The 16136-nt window shown below is 38.4% G+C and overlaps 3 protein-coding genes across 3 annotated transcripts in view; 1 reads left to right on the top strand and 2 right to left on the bottom strand.

The window, feature by feature from the left end:
* Nucleotides 1–1419: 1419 nt before the first annotated feature.
* LOC123515361 (COMM domain-containing protein 7-like) lies at nt 1420–15090 on the top strand. The gene is made up of 7 exons (XM_045273862.1): nt 1420–1547; nt 2240–2715; nt 3732–3822; nt 11368–11472; nt 11553–11687; nt 11953–12040; nt 14218–15090. Exons 3-7 carry the CDS (start codon nt 3769–3771, stop codon nt 14400–14402), a joined length of 567 nt encoding a protein of 188 aa, XP_045129797.1. The 5' UTR covers nt 1420–1547; nt 2240–2715; nt 3732–3768; the 3' UTR covers nt 14403–15090.
* Nucleotides 7866–10767, bottom strand: LOC123515358. The gene is made up of 2 exons (XM_045273858.1): nt 10154–10767; nt 7866–9551 (listed from the first exon to the last, which is right to left on the bottom strand). The coding sequence occupies exons 1-2, from the start codon at nt 10353–10355 to the stop codon at nt 7906–7908; spliced, it is 1848 nt and encodes a 615-aa protein (XP_045129793.1). The 5' UTR covers nt 10356–10767; the 3' UTR covers nt 7866–7905.
* Nucleotides 11839–16136, bottom strand: part of LOC123515359 — a 43911-nt gene continuing 39613 nt past the window's right edge. Inside the window, 5 exon segments of the mRNA XM_045273859.1 lie at nt 11839–12255; nt 14414–14524; nt 14820–15010; nt 15542–15727; nt 15884–16114. Of these exon segments, the coding sequence (XP_045129794.1) occupies nt 14440–14524; nt 14820–15010; nt 15542–15727; nt 15884–16114 (693 nt within the window). The 3' untranslated portion in view covers nt 11839–12255; nt 14414–14439.

Genomic DNA, 16136 nt, shown 5'->3' with positions numbered 1-16136 from the left:
TTAGCCAAGTCATATGTCGATCTACCCTATGATCGACTCTCCTGGCTTATATATATATATATATATATATATATATATATATATATATATATATATATATATATATATATATATATGTATATGTATATACGAGTATATATATCGTAATTCCCCTCTACCTTGTATGGGGAGCACGATGGCAGCAAACGGTCGTGTGGCACAGCACCTCACCCACAGGGAGTCGAGAGTAAACTGGCTTATTATTTGGATACTGAGGTAAATTCTGGAATCTCAGTTTAATTTTGGAGGTAGCCTACTGTTTGTAAATGAAAGGAACTGATGATTGAAATTTCTATCATCATTTCACATACAATTTATTGACAAGCTGTGGAGATGGTGAAGATTTTTTGTCACCTCGGTGAAGGTAAAGATTTAATTTCCACCATATTTTGAAAAGTATGGTGAAGGATTCTTTCTCTTGCCTGGAAAGGAAAGAGGTGATTAATATTCCATTATTGTTGATTTTTTTCTTATTAATTCACATGACATGACTTACTTCTTTAGAGAGGAAACTGAGGAGCATAATTTGTATGATGACCACGTGAACTTGATGTATAAGTTGTATAAAGAGTGTGAAACATTTTTATCACTTCATTGGGAACAAGTATAATTATGTACTGGTATAGGCCTGACTGGCTCAATCTCTCTTATGTACATCCAATCCTTGTCCCCGAGCCACCATATGACCGTTGATGTTGCGGCGCCTAAAATTAAAATCCATCCATCCCCGAGCCATCCCTGGACGGTGCTCGGCAGGTCACAGGTCACTGTAGCGCGTGGGACAAAGCTTGGAGACTAAGCAGTTATGGCGTTTTTGTATGTTGGTCTAGTCAGTTAGAAACACACACATACACACAAAAAGCAAAAAATATGGTAGTTTCTTTAAAAAGATGTAATTCGTAATGCACTCCTGTAAAAGACTGAATGATGTCTTAAATAGTTTTTAAAAAGACGATATTTCATAAGTTATTTTCCTTACCCTAATTTTATGTGGGTGTGGTCATGCATACAATGGCGGGCTTTGCTGACGAATATAACCTACGAATGTGAGGAGATAATCACCCCTAGACACGCTGCTTCCCTTAAACTTCCCTAGACTCTTAGGATAACATGAGTCTACTCTAGAGCGTTAGAAATATGATTTTTGCTTTCCTTATTAGACTCTGATGAACTTTATTTCTCTGAGTTTCCGTCGCAGATTAATACATTTAGAGATATTTGTTTTCATTGTCATGGAAATAATCACTTAATATCCCTGGGCGCCATTATTGTTCTAGATTGTTTCGAACCTCAGCTGTTCGAAAAAGTGTGTGTTCGAGCGTGATTCTGGAACCTTGACTGGAAGTGCGCGTGCGCGGGAAGTTCTTCACAGCCAATGAGAAAATTAGAGTAAAATTTTCAGCCAATCAAATGGCTTTCCACCCTTTAGTGACTCCACCATGATGCATTTCTCGATCATTCTCTCGCCATGGCCGTCTGTGAGAGGTCTTCATTCACTAACTCTAAAGGTAAGGCGGTATTGTTTTTGGCTTTGTTTTCACTATTAGTTGTGAGAGCATAGTAAGGAAAGAGTGCTGATGATGAGTGACATGACATGAGTGATAGACAGGTAAGACAGAGGAGATTAGAAATATGGTGCACAGGTGAACCATATGGCGAAGAGCCGGACTTTAAAGTGTGTAAATGTTAAGCAGTACTCGCATCCTGTGATAAAGTTATGACTAATAGTAGAATAACACCACGATCACTTCCACGTAGGAGCAAAAATGTAACCGTGAAGGAGCCATCAGGAAGGCTACACAAGGCTGTCTTTTGAACTTAGCGCTTCCTTGCAATATGAGTTGAACCACGAACATTGATAGCGACACAGTGAGAGAACCCAAGTAAATACGATTACAATTAAACTTAGAATGATATATACTAATTTATATGAATTAAGGCAGATTATAAAGGAATATTTGTTTTTTATTTGTCTTGAATTTAGCGCTGCCTTGCAATACGAGTTGAATCACAAACATTAATAGCAATACAGTGAGAGAACTAAGTAAATACAATTATAATTAGGCTTAGATAGAATTATATATGCAAAACTATGTGAATTAAGGCATACTATAACGGAATATTGTTATTAGAAAGATTATATAGATGTTTTACTGTTATATGACCCTGATTTAATGGGGTTGGTGGGCGTTGTCGACAGTGGTGGCAGACGAGTGGCTCAGCTGTTCTGACAGAAGAAGCGATCCCGCCCCTGGTGCCCTACACAGCCTGACACCCCAGAACACCTGCTCCAATACTGCCCTCGTCACCACTCACACCGTGTGGCCCTCCTCCACTCACTGTCTGCAATTCACTCGCACAGGCCAACACTGACTGACCTGGGTGGCTGCACAAATACCAATCAGGCTTTTTTTTTTTTTATGGCTCTGAACCTCACCAGAACCTCGCTACAGAAAACAAATCCACTCCACCGCATATAGTCTGAACACGTCACCACCGCATACGGGACTTTTGGGGCACTAGAGGCTGTGACACACAGCCTGCACGGTCCCAACCAATCCCCAAGAAGAAGAAGCGATCCCAAAGAGTAACGCAGTGGAAAGACATGCAAGCTGTGGAGGGGACGTAGCCTGTCATCTTTATAAGCTTCAGTAAAGAGCAGCCAAGAAATACAAGGTGAGATGAGACACACTGGTTTGTATTTAGTCCTCATTAATTAATCGGCACTATCTTAATATAGACGTCGGAGTGATTGCAGTTTCAACTAATACATCACACGTCACTATACACATTCTCACGGTCTAGATCACACTTCGACGAGCATTTCTAACCTCATTTCGCCCTATCAGAAATTAATAATAACTTCAGGACAGAATTTCTAAGATTTTCCTCATTTTAGCTCTGGATCCTTCCCCAGCAGTCAGTCAGAGGGTAATGAGTGTGTTCATGTGTTTGTTATTTATATTGCACAGGCGCTGTAGCAGTCTGTCAATCAGGTTAGATTAGGTTTGGTTAGGTTAGTTTAGGTTTGCTTTGCTTTGCTTTGGTTTGGTTTCCCCATCCTATAGTTCTGCTTTCCAAGGAGGTCCCCAACCTTGTTAGACATAGGGAAAATGAAATACAAGATAGGGTATATTGGTTGAAACTGCAAAATTACCTTAGACATCCCTCCAGCTGTCCTAGTTTCATGGCTCCCCCTTCGCAGCTCTTTCATTCAGCTGACGGGACATGGGTATGAAAATATGATAACCTAAACTGACCTAATCCAAATCTTATCCTAATCTAACATAATCTAGCTGAGGCGATTCACACCACAGATACGTTCTTCCTCAGGTTATGGTTAGGTTAGGATAAAGTTAGGATTAGATTAGTTTTGGTTATCATATTTTCTTCCTCACGTCCCATCAGCTGAGTGAAAGAGCTGCAAAGGGGGAGCCGGGAAATGAGGACAACTAATATTAATTTCATCAACTGCAAATTCCTTGTGGTTAGAGAGAACAGTCCACTTATCTTCTAAAACTTGTATAAAGTGGAATAAATAACATTCTCATTATATAATACAAGAAATAAGTACTTTTGTTTTTTAGTTTATGAATAATAAAAACTACAGAACACTACAGAATCTAGATATGGGAATATTGAAATGGAAAGATATTCAATAAGTAAATATTGACCGAGTTGCCTCACCACAGTTGCTGAGAAGGAAGCTGGAATCCAGTAATCTGGACCATGGAGCATCTGGCACAGCACCACATAGCAGCCATCAAGGCTCTTCCTCAGGATGTAAGTGTCAACTAGCATACTTAATACTTAATACTCGATGCTTGATATGATTTAGAGGAAACTGCTCAAAGCCGTAGTGTTTTGCCGCTGCTTCCCTAGACTGTAGTGCCACATGGTCTGGTAGTGAGTTCATTGGGGTTCTACAGAGTGAAGTGTACCTTGGTGGTACTGGCAGCTCATCTGGGACACTCCACAGGTACTTGTCCAGATGGGACTGAAATTTTTCAGTCCCATCTCTGATAGTCCTTGGGAGGCTGTTAAAAGTCTTAGGATCTCTGTAGAGATCCTCTCAACCCCCTCCTTTTATGGTTCCTGCACGCCATGTTATGATGGGAAAATTGAAGTCTGTCATTATTAGATGTATTGGTGGGAGGAGTACGGGCTGTATTTTCTGTTGTCCTTATGAATTTCAGCTTCACATATTTCTTCGCTTGGGTATGATTCAGCTTCTGTGAGGAAGGCAAGATTGGTTTGCTAGACTGGATAGGAGTGGTACTTTGTTTCTGTTGGACTTTGGGTTCAGGACTTGAATGTTTCCCATGAAGAAACTTTTTAGTGGCCCTATCCTTGAGTAAGCCAGGGACTTGTTTGTGATGGTACAGTGGTAGATTTGGTAGCTTCCTCATTAACGTGTGGAGCATCACCCTTTAGTTGTCGGTGATTTTGGTCATGTTTGTCAATGTTGTTTGGAATTCTTTGTCTCTAAAAATTACTTGAGTGTAGTTGTGTTGTGGTCCTGGTGAGGCTATTGAGTGGTGAGGTATATGCTGGGGCCCAGAAACTACTTGGTGCTCCGTTGTTGTTTGATTATTATGAATATGAATGAGTAGGTTGTTTCCTTTTAGTTACAGGAATGTGGGTGTAGGTGCATTTCTCATTGAGGCCCATTTGCTTTCTGACAGTCTCGACACAGGATTGTGTAATAGTTTTAGTCCATGGGCCAGGTCTCAAATTTGGGTAAATTAGTATACTTCGAGGTGGCAAAACTCTATATTGTTTTTTGGATAGTCTGATGCTTAAAGTTAATGAATTGACATGATAGACATTTCAGATAAGTAGCTTTTTGGTTGATATCACTATTCAAAGATTTATGCGAGGTGAAATTTAAGCAAAAATAATTTGCAAGTTGAAGTAACAAAATAGGTTCTAACTTTAAAACTATTTAACATATATTCACAAATAAGGTCTCAAACTGTTGCTCAGAAGTTTCTCTAAAAGATTATGATATCAAATTTGTGAATATATAATACAGACTTGATTCATAGTATAGCAAATTTATTTTTCGAAGATTTTTTGTTTTCAATTTCTGTAACATTTTAATAAGTCTACTATACAAAAGTATGGATGAATAATTCAAGTCAAATGCTATAAAGCTGTAGTAAAAACCTAAATGAACAATATAAATGGTTATAAAATCTACATGATTTATTAATGTGCTTTCCACAATAAACGAAAATATCTCGATTTTGACAGTGGGACGAAATTTTCGAGACTCCCATAGTAAGGAGTAAGGTGTGATTTTCTCACATCAAGGATACTAGGTAACAATCCTAAGGCACTTTTTATATACTTCATTGAATCTTAAGTAAATCTTTCCATAGAAAATAAGTCATTTGTTCATACCTAATAATTTATGAGGTATACACGAAGTAAGATTTTTTACAAAATTTATCGCTACTTCTACATGTGCTTTTGGCCATGTACAAACTGTTAGCAAACTTAGGAATAACTAATTGAACTTGTTTGAGGTAAATATATGTAAAATGACAAGAATACATATACAAGGTATCTGTAAAGTGTGTGCGCGCATTTTTTTTTTTTTTTTTTTTTTTTTTTTTTTTTATCCTTATCCTCAGAATCACAGCCAGACAAATATTTACAATTAGAAGGTAATATTATCGTGTAAATTGTAAGGTGTCTTATATTGTGGACTTCTCCAAACTCAACAAAACCTTCAAATAATACTTATAATAACGAAAAATTCCATATCCTTGTCATTTATTCATCCTCTGAATCATCATAATCTATAACAAGATCAGGTTCCTCCTGCTGCATTGGTTGATTTGTGCAGGTCTGCAGCTTACACATATCAGTACATGTCAGTCCATTTGCCAAATATCCGCAGTCGGGTAGCTTGCATACCCATAAACACTTGCAAGCTAATAGCTCCAACACCACTTCTGGTGCTGGTGATGAATTCATCCAATGAATCTTTAACTTCCCATCTTCTTCAGTCCAGCCATGCTCACTGGGGCTTGGGATGTTGGGCTTGGACTCCAAACAACGTTTCCAGAGAGCAGCCTGGTAGGTTGCTCTCTGTGTGTGTAGGAAGAGGCAATCTCTGCATGGTGGCAGTTGGTTTGACTCTGCTTCCCCCCTCTTGGCACAGAAAAGCTGGTACCGAAGCTCATTGACACTAGTGCACCCGACATCTGTTCTTGTTGCTCCTGCTGCACGCATACATTGCACAGGTGAACTGCTCAAGCTTCTCAAAGACTTCATTACTTAATTACCAGACTTGACCTAGCTACTTGAATACCTGATTAGTTGGATCCTATTTGAGTAGCTTCAGTGCTAATAACTTGCCTCTACCTGCAAAGCAGCTTACAGAATTGCATCCAATGAACGCATGTAGGCCAATCAGGCTGTCGCAGAGCCACTTCCCTTGACTTTTTCCGATCTTTGTTATATCTGCATATCGGGTGTGACTCTTCGTTCCAAACTTCTGGTATAAAGAGATATTCAGGGTGTTGTGCATGGCAAGGCTAATGATGAATACATCAGTGTCCTCTGAGGAAATAATGAGCGCTTTGTAGCCATCTCTCGCTGCATGTTGCACATGGAGAAACAGGCGGGTATCAGCCTCTTCTTGTGTTGACTCGAGATTGGGTACATCCTCCCACTGGTCTTTTGTAATTTGGAAACAGTATTGTTCACATGTGACATAGAGAATCTTGTTTTCTAACTTCTCTCTGTACTTTAAGAGTTTCCACTCATCTCCTAAGAACTTGATTAAGGAGGTCTTGTTTGAAGATCCAGACAAAAATTTACTCCACTGGTGCACATGATTACCACGAGCCAACTTCTTGTATTGAAGAACATTGTCTGCACCTCGGTAGACTCATTCAGCTTTTTTAATTGAATTGGAGTGGTAAACGTCAAAGATAATATCAATCCTCTTGTTTTGTCTCCCTTCATGAAGGATATGGGTAAAGGGCAATTGTGCTACCTGTCCAAATGTCTTATTGCTTCCATTCAATCTCTGGAGTAATCCCATCCCGTCAATGATGGTTGCAGATGGGGTTTCACTGTTTGATCTGCTGCAGTCTGATAAGACAGCCAGACGTTACCCTACGGAACGAGCTCAGAGCTCATTATTTCCGATCTTCGGATAGGCCTGAGACCAGGCACACACCACACACCGGGACAACAAGGTCACAACTCCTCGATTTACACCCCGTACCTACTCACTGCTAGGTAAACAGGGGCTACACGTGAAAGGAGACACACCCAAATATCTCCACCCGGCCGGGGAATCGAACCCTGGTCCTCTGGCTTGTGAAGCCAGCGCTCTAACTACTGAGCTACTGGGTAGGGATATCTTCTGCTGCAGACACATTTTTCTCGTGTTCTCTTGCAAGGGTAGCCTTATTTGTTTTCCTAAGCGTCCCATCTGTGTTTGCCAATGCCCATGGTAATGGGCCTAGAGCAGGGTTGGCAATGATTAAATCAAATTGATTTAATCAAATGATTAAATCATTGATTTTTTTACTAAAAAAACTTCCGTCTACATTTACGTCATGATTTTTTATTTTAATTGCGGCAAACAAAATGACACAAGTAATGTTTTGCCACCTTGAAGTTTTTTGATTTTTTACTAAAAAGTATTCCATAAGTTAAATGATGTGCTCCAAGGATGGTAAAGTAAAACAACCTATTCATGTGCAATTATTCATTTATTCCCTTCATGGTATATACCAGTAAATAAATAAATAAATTAAATAAAAAATAAATAAAATAAAATAAAATAACGAAAGTAATCCTACATTAAGTTTATTCACTCAGAGGCTTTCTGTGATGACCCTAGTTATGGTTTTTGTAAATGAAAACGAGTTTTGCAGCTTTCTCTATCCCTAACCTATTTCTAAGCTTAGAATGAACAAGACCAAATGAAGAAAAAATCCTCTCCACCCCAGAACTTGAGGCTGTTGTTGTAAATAATTTCCTAACCAAATCAGAAAAATAATTTTTGTCTTCAACAATCTTGCCCAAAGAAAGCCACCATGCAAGTGGTCCAGCATTAAGTGAATGAGCAGAAAACATGTATGGCTGAAATGGAGGAAGTTCTGCCTTATATATCATTATAAGAGAGAGTGCTGAAGGGCAATTTTCATTGATCCAATTCATTCCCATGTTTTCCTCCTCCATAGTTAGTTTTTTTCCCTTGTAAGCTGGATGTAGTATATTTGCTAAATAGTGAACAGGGGTGAGGGCTAGTTTCATTCGTTTCATGAAATGATCTTCAATGACAGCACTATCACCTGACCGAACTGATTCCTCTGCAAGCTTATTCTGTAAATCTTTCCACACCTCAGTAGCTTCTCCTATGTCACATCTGTCCCTCTGAACTTTATCAAGTGCTATGGCAATGAGCTTCAGAATTTTCAGCATATCTTCTGCAGATCTTTTTATGTATGTGTCCATCACCTTCCTTATAATAACTGGATCCAGTTGGTTTCTTTTTTCACCATCACACACAGATACTAATATTGGCCAGTTGTTTAGGTAACCTTCTAAGCAATCAGACAGTGTATTCCACCGTACGTCTTGAGGCACGATGAGGGTTGAACCTCCTGCGGCTTTGTATGCTGCTGAGGCTGTGTGGTTGTTCCGAAAGTATTTAACAATCTTCACAATATGTTCTTTAATGTTACCAATTTCTAAATCTTTTGCTAGCAAATTCAGTATGTGTGCTGAACAACCATAACTTATTAAGTTATACTCATCATCTTTAAGTAACTCAGATCTCATTTTTGCAACATTAGCAGCATTATCAGTGACAAAACTGCCTACTTTGCATTTATATTTGTGTTCAGCTGTTTCTATTGATCTTGTAGCAATCCCTTTAAGGTAATCTGATGTGTGTGGGTGACCGGATGTGTCAATTGTGTCCACAAGATAGACTGAGCTTGTGTTTTCTGATGTGTGAACAGTAACAGAGGCACATATTACAGGTTCATTGGAAACATTTGTCCACCCATCAAGACTCATGCAGACAGTTTTACCTTCTAAATCTACTACACTTTTTTCACACTCTTTATCATATACCTCGTCTAACAGTGAACCACCTATTTCTCTTCTACTAGGCAGTTTGTATCCTGGCCTCATTACATTCACCATATCTCTAAAGGATGCATGCTCAACAATCTTAAAAGGAGAATTTGTTGCATACACCATAGTAGCTACTTTTTCATCTATTTTTTCCTTATCTTTAGTGGTCTTCACTCCATAGTTCAAAATACTTGTGTTGTGACTTGAAGTTGAAACAGCCTTCTTTAATTTATGTGTATTAGATGAGGTAGGCCTATCCGTATCTTTTCCCAAGCTGTCTGAATTGCTACGCTTGAAAGGGAAGGAAGTACGAGTAGGTGCAATGTGTTTTTCAACACCTGTGGCTGACACTTCTAACAGAGATGGTGTGGCTGATGTTTGTGTAACTGGTTGTGGGTCTGCAAAGAAGAGCACCATATAATAATTCATTGTACTGTATAATTGAGTACATGTAAAATACAATGCAATTATTATGATAAAATACTGTAAACCAAGGTTGGTGATATTTTTTTATTAAAAGAAAAAAAAAAGCATTGATTTTTTTTTTTTTTTTTTTTTTTTTTTTTTTTACTAAAAGTATTCCGTAAGTTAAATGATGTGCTCCAAAGATGGTAAAATAACCCTCCTACAAAACTCCCATTTATCTCTCAGTATAATCTTAACCACAACAGCATAGTGGTCTGACCCTTCTAACGCTCCTCTCATCACTTTTGCATCCAGGACATCTTTTCTTAGTCTTTCGTCTTCAGCTATGTAATCAATCAAGCTCCTCTTTTCTCCCCCATCTTCCCCCCTTCTCCACATGTACTGGTGGATCATCTTGTGCTGAAAGAAGGTGTTCGCAAGGAACAACCTCCTTTTAGCACAGATGTCTACCAGGTGCTCACCATTCTCATTTACTCCCTCTTTCCCCCCCACTTTCCCATCACACCTGCAAACTCACTATTTCCTACCCTTCCATTCATATATAAATAATATAAGATAAAAGATTCATAATTACCTTCTATTGTTTCTGCTTCAAGATCTGAATCTCGTTGTGGCTCTTTACACTTCTTCTTATGATCACGTAGTCGTTGAACCAAGCCCTGAAGTTCTTTACCACAAACTTTACACTTCGCACGAATTCCCTTGTTTTGCGAGTGAGTTGCAACTTCCTCAAATTCTGCCCAAATACTGTCTTTCTGTCTACCTGCTTTTCTCATTTTGGATGTCTTAAATTGTTATGGTATGTAGTTATCCTGAAAATGTAATCACCATTTAAAGTTTTGAACTCTTGATAAACTTATTGTACTTGCTAAAGTCCTGTTGCCTTTCTTCCAACACCGAGGGAATTTAAAAAAGTGAGATCTGTAAGCATTGATCTGCCAGCTGAGCTGCAGGAAACACCTTTTGCAGGTGACAACATTAACCTTTTGAATCTCACTTTGTATGTCTCTGGTAAAGCAAGGAAAGCAACAGGACTTGAACAAGCATATACTGTAGATGCCACTGAGCTGGTAATCTCAGAAAAGCAACCTGCAGAGGCACTGACTGTGACTGACCAACTGGTGGAAAATACATGTACTGTACTGAGCTTAGTGAGTTCTCTTGCTCTAATGTTGCCAACTTGCCATATGTTTTTACTAGGTAAAATCAGCCTCCTTTAGTCTTTACTAACTTGGGATTCAATGTATCATAATAATAACCAAGGTTAGCAACCAAACAGTAACAGAATAAAAGTAGATATTCTTCTGTGTGGTAATAATATAAAATGCTGTCATGAAAATAACTTCAGGCAACTCTGTCTGTCCTAAACCTGGTCCTGTACCAACTACAAACAAGTATTGAACACGTATGTATCAGGATCCTTGACTGTGCTCACACTTACACGCCCTAAACTCAAACTTAAAGTAACCTATGGAGATTTTCAAATCACTCAGTAGGATATATATATATATATATATATATATATATATATATATATATATATATATATATATATATATATATATATATTTTTTTTTTTTTTTTATAAAAAAAATCAAAAAAATCAAATAAATAAAAAAAATCAATGATTTTTATTTTTTGATTTAAAAAAAAAAGTCAAAAAATCACCAACCCTGCCATGTTCATTCAGGAAACTATGTAAAAAGCTGGAGATTGTAAGAAGCAGTCAGTGTAAATAGTAGTTATTTCTGTGTATTATTTAAAAGAATGTAATGTATTTTTCCCCAGAGTTTCCTTACTGGACTTGAAGCTGGCCTGCAGAGTCTGTCTGAGAAGAGTACGAATGTGGAAAGGCCATCTTGGTATAGTGTGGAGGTTCCCAAGAACTCTGAGGTACTTTAAAATTCACTGCAGTTTTGCTCTTAAAGAAGTGATGATTGGTGCTGCATAACTAGTGCCTAATATTTCTTTAGACAGAAGCTTTCCGAGCAATGTGTGAGACCCTAGCAATGATGGGGCAGCCTGGAGGACCCACTGAAAAGGAACTGACTGCCCGGCTGAACTCCTCTGGTCTCCAAGAAGACAGGATACGACTCTTGCTGACTCAGGTGTGGGTTCTTGATTTCTTTGCTGCATGGCCTCACTTATCTCACTGGCTGTGGTGGTTCTCTCTTATACAGCTTCCCACAGTGCACCTTCCCCAGGTTTGCCTTAGTATTCATTAACTGACTAGCCCAAAAGGACAATAAAAAAGTTCAATGAATATTTGAACATTTTTATAACCAAGATACGATTACAACTATTTCCACAACAGACATAATAATATGTACAGTATATATTAACACAATTATTTTAATAACATCAATTTTGCAGCATGATCAACTTGTGAAGTCAAGCAATGTACAAAAGCAAACCAGCATTCCATCAGAAGAACTAGTGGACATCCACTGGAAACTTGGAGGTGGGTGAAGAAATAATGGTTTGCATTCCTTGTTTTAGAAAGTAAGACCAATACTGAACTACTGCTGCATAGATGAATGTATGTTGCCTAGAGCTTGAGTCCAAACTTGGTTGCAGCCTGGATCATGGAACAGATGCAAGGTGTATCCTGCTATCCTGTCCTTGTGCATCCAGTCTGTCTTGTAATGCAGATGTCTTGCTTGTTCCTGAGTTAAGCTAAAATTTACATAATGTTAAGATATTAACAAAACTAAATATCTATCAACTTCAACAATTTGTTTTAATACAACAAATCTCTTAAGAGTACAGAGATTTCTTGAATTATGTGAGGGATAACATTCCTGAAGGGATTGGATAAAGTAAAAATTGCATAAAGTAAACATAATTACTGAATTACTCTGTACAGTAGAATTGGGCAGGAATTGTGAGTTTACTGGGGGTTCAAGTATATAAACACTAGATGTATGATCTAACAATATCCTTTGCAAGTACCATTGGCAGATTAACAGAGTGAGTCTCATTGTCACTAAATCAATATTCTGTTCGATGTCAGATTGTTGGGGGTTTGGGTTGATGGTCTTGGTTCTTAATTCACAAGAAAACAATTGATAAAAACAAATGGTATTCTTAGTCTTATTCATAAAACAACTGAAAATTGAAATATAGAACTATATAGGCAATAAGGCAATATAAATGCAAGGATTTCTTGATTTGTGTGTGTTTAGAGAATGTGATTTTGGAATAACGAGTTAGAGAAACCTAATAATTTTTCCTATTACACAGAGTATTTTACAATAACAAGATGTCAAGAAAATCAAGTTGCGTGGCTGGCTGGTTTAGTTCCGTGATGCAGCCATCAGGTGTACCACTAACACGCTCTCTAATCGTGCGGTGCTCCAAACTCATTGTTATTAGTGGTGTAGAAACCAATGAACTCAAGTATTCGAGGAACCAGTTCCTTGGGTGGGTGGAACCACTGGAACCGCTTCTGGTACCAGTTCCTCACGGAATCAGTAGAGCATGACTAGTGAATACCAGTCTCTGAACCTCCAGCATATTGCTTGATGTGTATCAGGGTGTAGTGTTCTAGGATTCATTCAGAATACTGGCTGGTATGATTAAAGAGAGACATGATCTGTGATGGATACTGAATGTGAATGAATGATGGGTTCATGCATGGCAATTTGCAGCTGGATTCGCACAGTTCTGCAAGCTGTACACATTATCCTGCACTTTCACTTAAATTAAGTAAGTGCTACAAATTTATCTAGATAAAATCTTGATATATGCACTATTTAAGGTTAATCCTTGGTGCCTGGGAGAAATTTATGATTCGAAAAGTATAGTATAGTTCATAGTATAATGAACAGATCAGTAATTATGTGTGTGTATGCAGATTAGATTTTTATTGATTAATCATGAGAACAATGGTACCCCTCTCAGCTCAGTACAAAGAAATGATATTTGATAACACTGGCAACACTAAATCGACCAATTTCCAGGCACCAAGGAGTTTTCTAGAATAGTGACTTGTTAAATGTGCACATAAAGATTACATCTAAATTTACAGTATTAGATTTATTTTTTATTATGTTCAAATCTAGTAAAACAATGCTATCAAAGTGAAGCAGAACAGATGTAGTAGCTGCAGTGTGGAATTACATGGAACAAGAGTAATCACTAACTGAACTGCACATTCAGTATCCATCACAAATAATGTCTCTCAGGACCAGGAGTCAGTCAGTACTCAGCATTCTATAATGACCCCAACAAGTATTCTAGATGAATCCCGGAACACTACACACTGCACTGGTAAACTGTCAAGCAATGCGCTGGTAGTTCAGAGACTGGTATTCACTAGCCACGGTCAACCGATTTCCTAGAGGGTTCCGCCCACCCAAGGAACCAGTTCCTTGAATACTTAAGTTAAATCCATTCCTACACACAAAGTGACATGTTGGCGGTATACATGGGGAACACCTGGTGGCCACGTCACAGAACTAAACTGGTTGCAGATCTTGATTTTCTTTACATCATGTTTATATAAATAATCTGTATTATGAATAAAATGCCTGCTTTTTATCTTGTTATTCCAAAATTACATGTTCTAATCACACATAAATCGAGAAATCCCTGAACACAATTACACACACTACCAAGTTACATTATGAATTGCAGTGGTGGCAGGCAGCAGTGAGGAGGGAGAAGCAGGGAGGACATTTGTACAAGTGAACTTCATCTGTCAAGCTCCAGGAGGAAGCAGGAGTGCCAAATTAGTTGAAATGTCTCTAGATAAGTTTTATGATTTCCTGCACCAGTTTGAGAAGTGTAAAGCAAGCCTAGAGCACAGCCATCTTCTCTAGCATCAACCTACCCCATCCTGTGGACATTGAAGCATCTTCAGACTTCTGGTGGTACATATGCCTCATCCACAACTCTTGGTCTCTTCTTCTTGGGATAAGCAGGAGATTTCTTTGGATAAAACCTGCAGGAGATAATTGAAATAAAACACAATACTAGATGTCTTGTATCCACTTAGATTAGATTATTGTGAAGTATGTAAACAGGATTAATAATAGCTGGTTGGTGAAACCTCAAAATTGATTTATCAATATCAAATTAATTAATGTTACGAGAAACTTAATATCAGATGGTAAACTTCAACTGCTTATGAGAATTTGAGCCACTTTCTAAAGTACAAAAATGCTTCATCACAATTTGACAGTAATGTCTAGCTAAAAAGCATCATCTTGAGTTACAAGCTGTAGATCTGGACTTACTTCTTTCTTTTATCAGGCAGCAACAGACTCAACTTGTTCATGTTGTCAAAGAAGAATATGACTTCCTCTTTTCCAGCAAGATCCTGTTTCTTGTGCTCTATCTCGGCCATAAGTTTCTTTTTTCTGTACTCCTCTACTTGTTTCTGATATTCTTCCTCTCTCTCCTTCTCCCATCGGCAGTAATTTTCTTCCTGAGAAGCATACAAAGGCTCAAGTAAAAGTTCACAAATACTTTTAAAACATTGTATACAATAAACTATTTTAGAAGAGATCTTTGCTTTGGCCCTGCTGACCCCAACCATGAAGTTACACCTTGAGTCTGCCCAGGCAATGAATTACACCAAGAAACCCTGGTAAGTTTTTAAAACCTTGCTGCGTCACCTGCACCTATGTCACATGCTCCCCATCCTGCCCAATCCTAGCAAGCCCATGCCACCACAAAAGGATAATGCCCCTATAGGCACCATGCACAGACCAATATCTGTTCAGTGAGAGCAATTGTATTTCAAGTATTTACTGCAATATTAATAAAACCACTTCCTTTCATTAATTATTTATTACTATTATAAGCAAAAAAAAAGTAACTTATTACAAGTGTAAAAAATATTAAACTTCTTGAAATCTACCTTGTATATGGAAGGCCAATTGTTTTGCAAGTTGATGAACTTAAGCATTACAAAAAAAAACTTAGCTCCAACAGTAATTTAATATGGATATGGTACCTGCATTTTAATGTCTAGTGGCTCAGCCTCCTTGGCAGCTTCCTGTGCCAGCTGCATGATGACTGCTGAAAGGTCCTCCTCCACCACCCCTGACTCTGCTGCCTCCAGGTGTGCCAAAGCTGAGATGAGCTGCTCACGCACCTGTAAGTCCTCCACGCCTTCTATAACACACTTCACAAGACTCACCTGGGAAGAAGGAATTCCTTTATTGGAAAAGAGCAATGCCAACTGTAAAAACTAGGTCATTAAAACATTTGGATTCCGAAAGTTACAAGAGATATTATATTACCCATATATATAACAAAACAATGGATCCTAAGAGCATATTTAGTTTTAGCTTACCACAGAAGCTGCAATAGGCTCCTTCCCAGATTTCATTCGATTCAATGCAGCCTCCAACTCATCCCATTTACCATAGAGTGCCCAGCCCAGCACCTCACAGCTCCTCCCTACCAACCCCGGCACCAGTGGAGATGCCCAGGCCAATGTCTTGCCTACGAGGTGGTCTGGTTCTTTGAGGTCGAAGTGGTCATCAAAGTAAGGGTTGCGCAGAAACTTAACCCTGATCTTCACCTGCAGAATGAAACAGATTATC

Source organism: Portunus trituberculatus, chromosome 39 (genome assembly GCF_017591435.1).
Source record: "Portunus trituberculatus isolate SZX2019 chromosome 39, ASM1759143v1, whole genome shotgun sequence".
NCBI classification, from domain to species: domain Eukaryota; kingdom Metazoa; phylum Arthropoda; class Malacostraca; order Decapoda; family Portunidae; genus Portunus; species Portunus trituberculatus.
Note: the sequence above shows the minus strand (reverse complement) of the source record. Positions and strands in the feature narration are given on the sequence as shown.

What these genes read in the sequence shown, in the direction of transcription:
- LOC123515358 (XM_045273858.1), bottom strand. Translation starts at nt 10,355, where the DNA reads ATGAGAAAAGCAGGTAGACAGAAAGACAGTATTTGGGCAGAATTTGAG. An exon ending in TGAAGCAGAAACAATAGAAG is followed by an intron (nt 9,552 to 10,153) that starts GTAATTATGAAT and finishes TCTTCTTTGCAG; the next exon opens with ACCCACAACCAGTTACACAA.
- LOC123515361 (XM_045273862.1), top strand. Translation starts at nt 3,769, where the DNA reads ATGGAGCATCTGGCACAGCACCACATAGCAGCCATCAAGGCTCTTCCT. An exon ending in TCAAGGCTCTTCCTCAGGAT is followed by an intron (nt 3,823 to 11,367) that starts GTAAGTGTCAAC and finishes ATTTTTCCCCAG; the next exon opens with AGTTTCCTTACTGGACTTGA. An exon ending in CATCCACTGGAAACTTGGAG is followed by an intron (nt 12,041 to 14,217) that starts GTGGGTGAAGAA and finishes TATGAATTGCAG; the next exon opens with TGGTGGCAGGCAGCAGTGAG.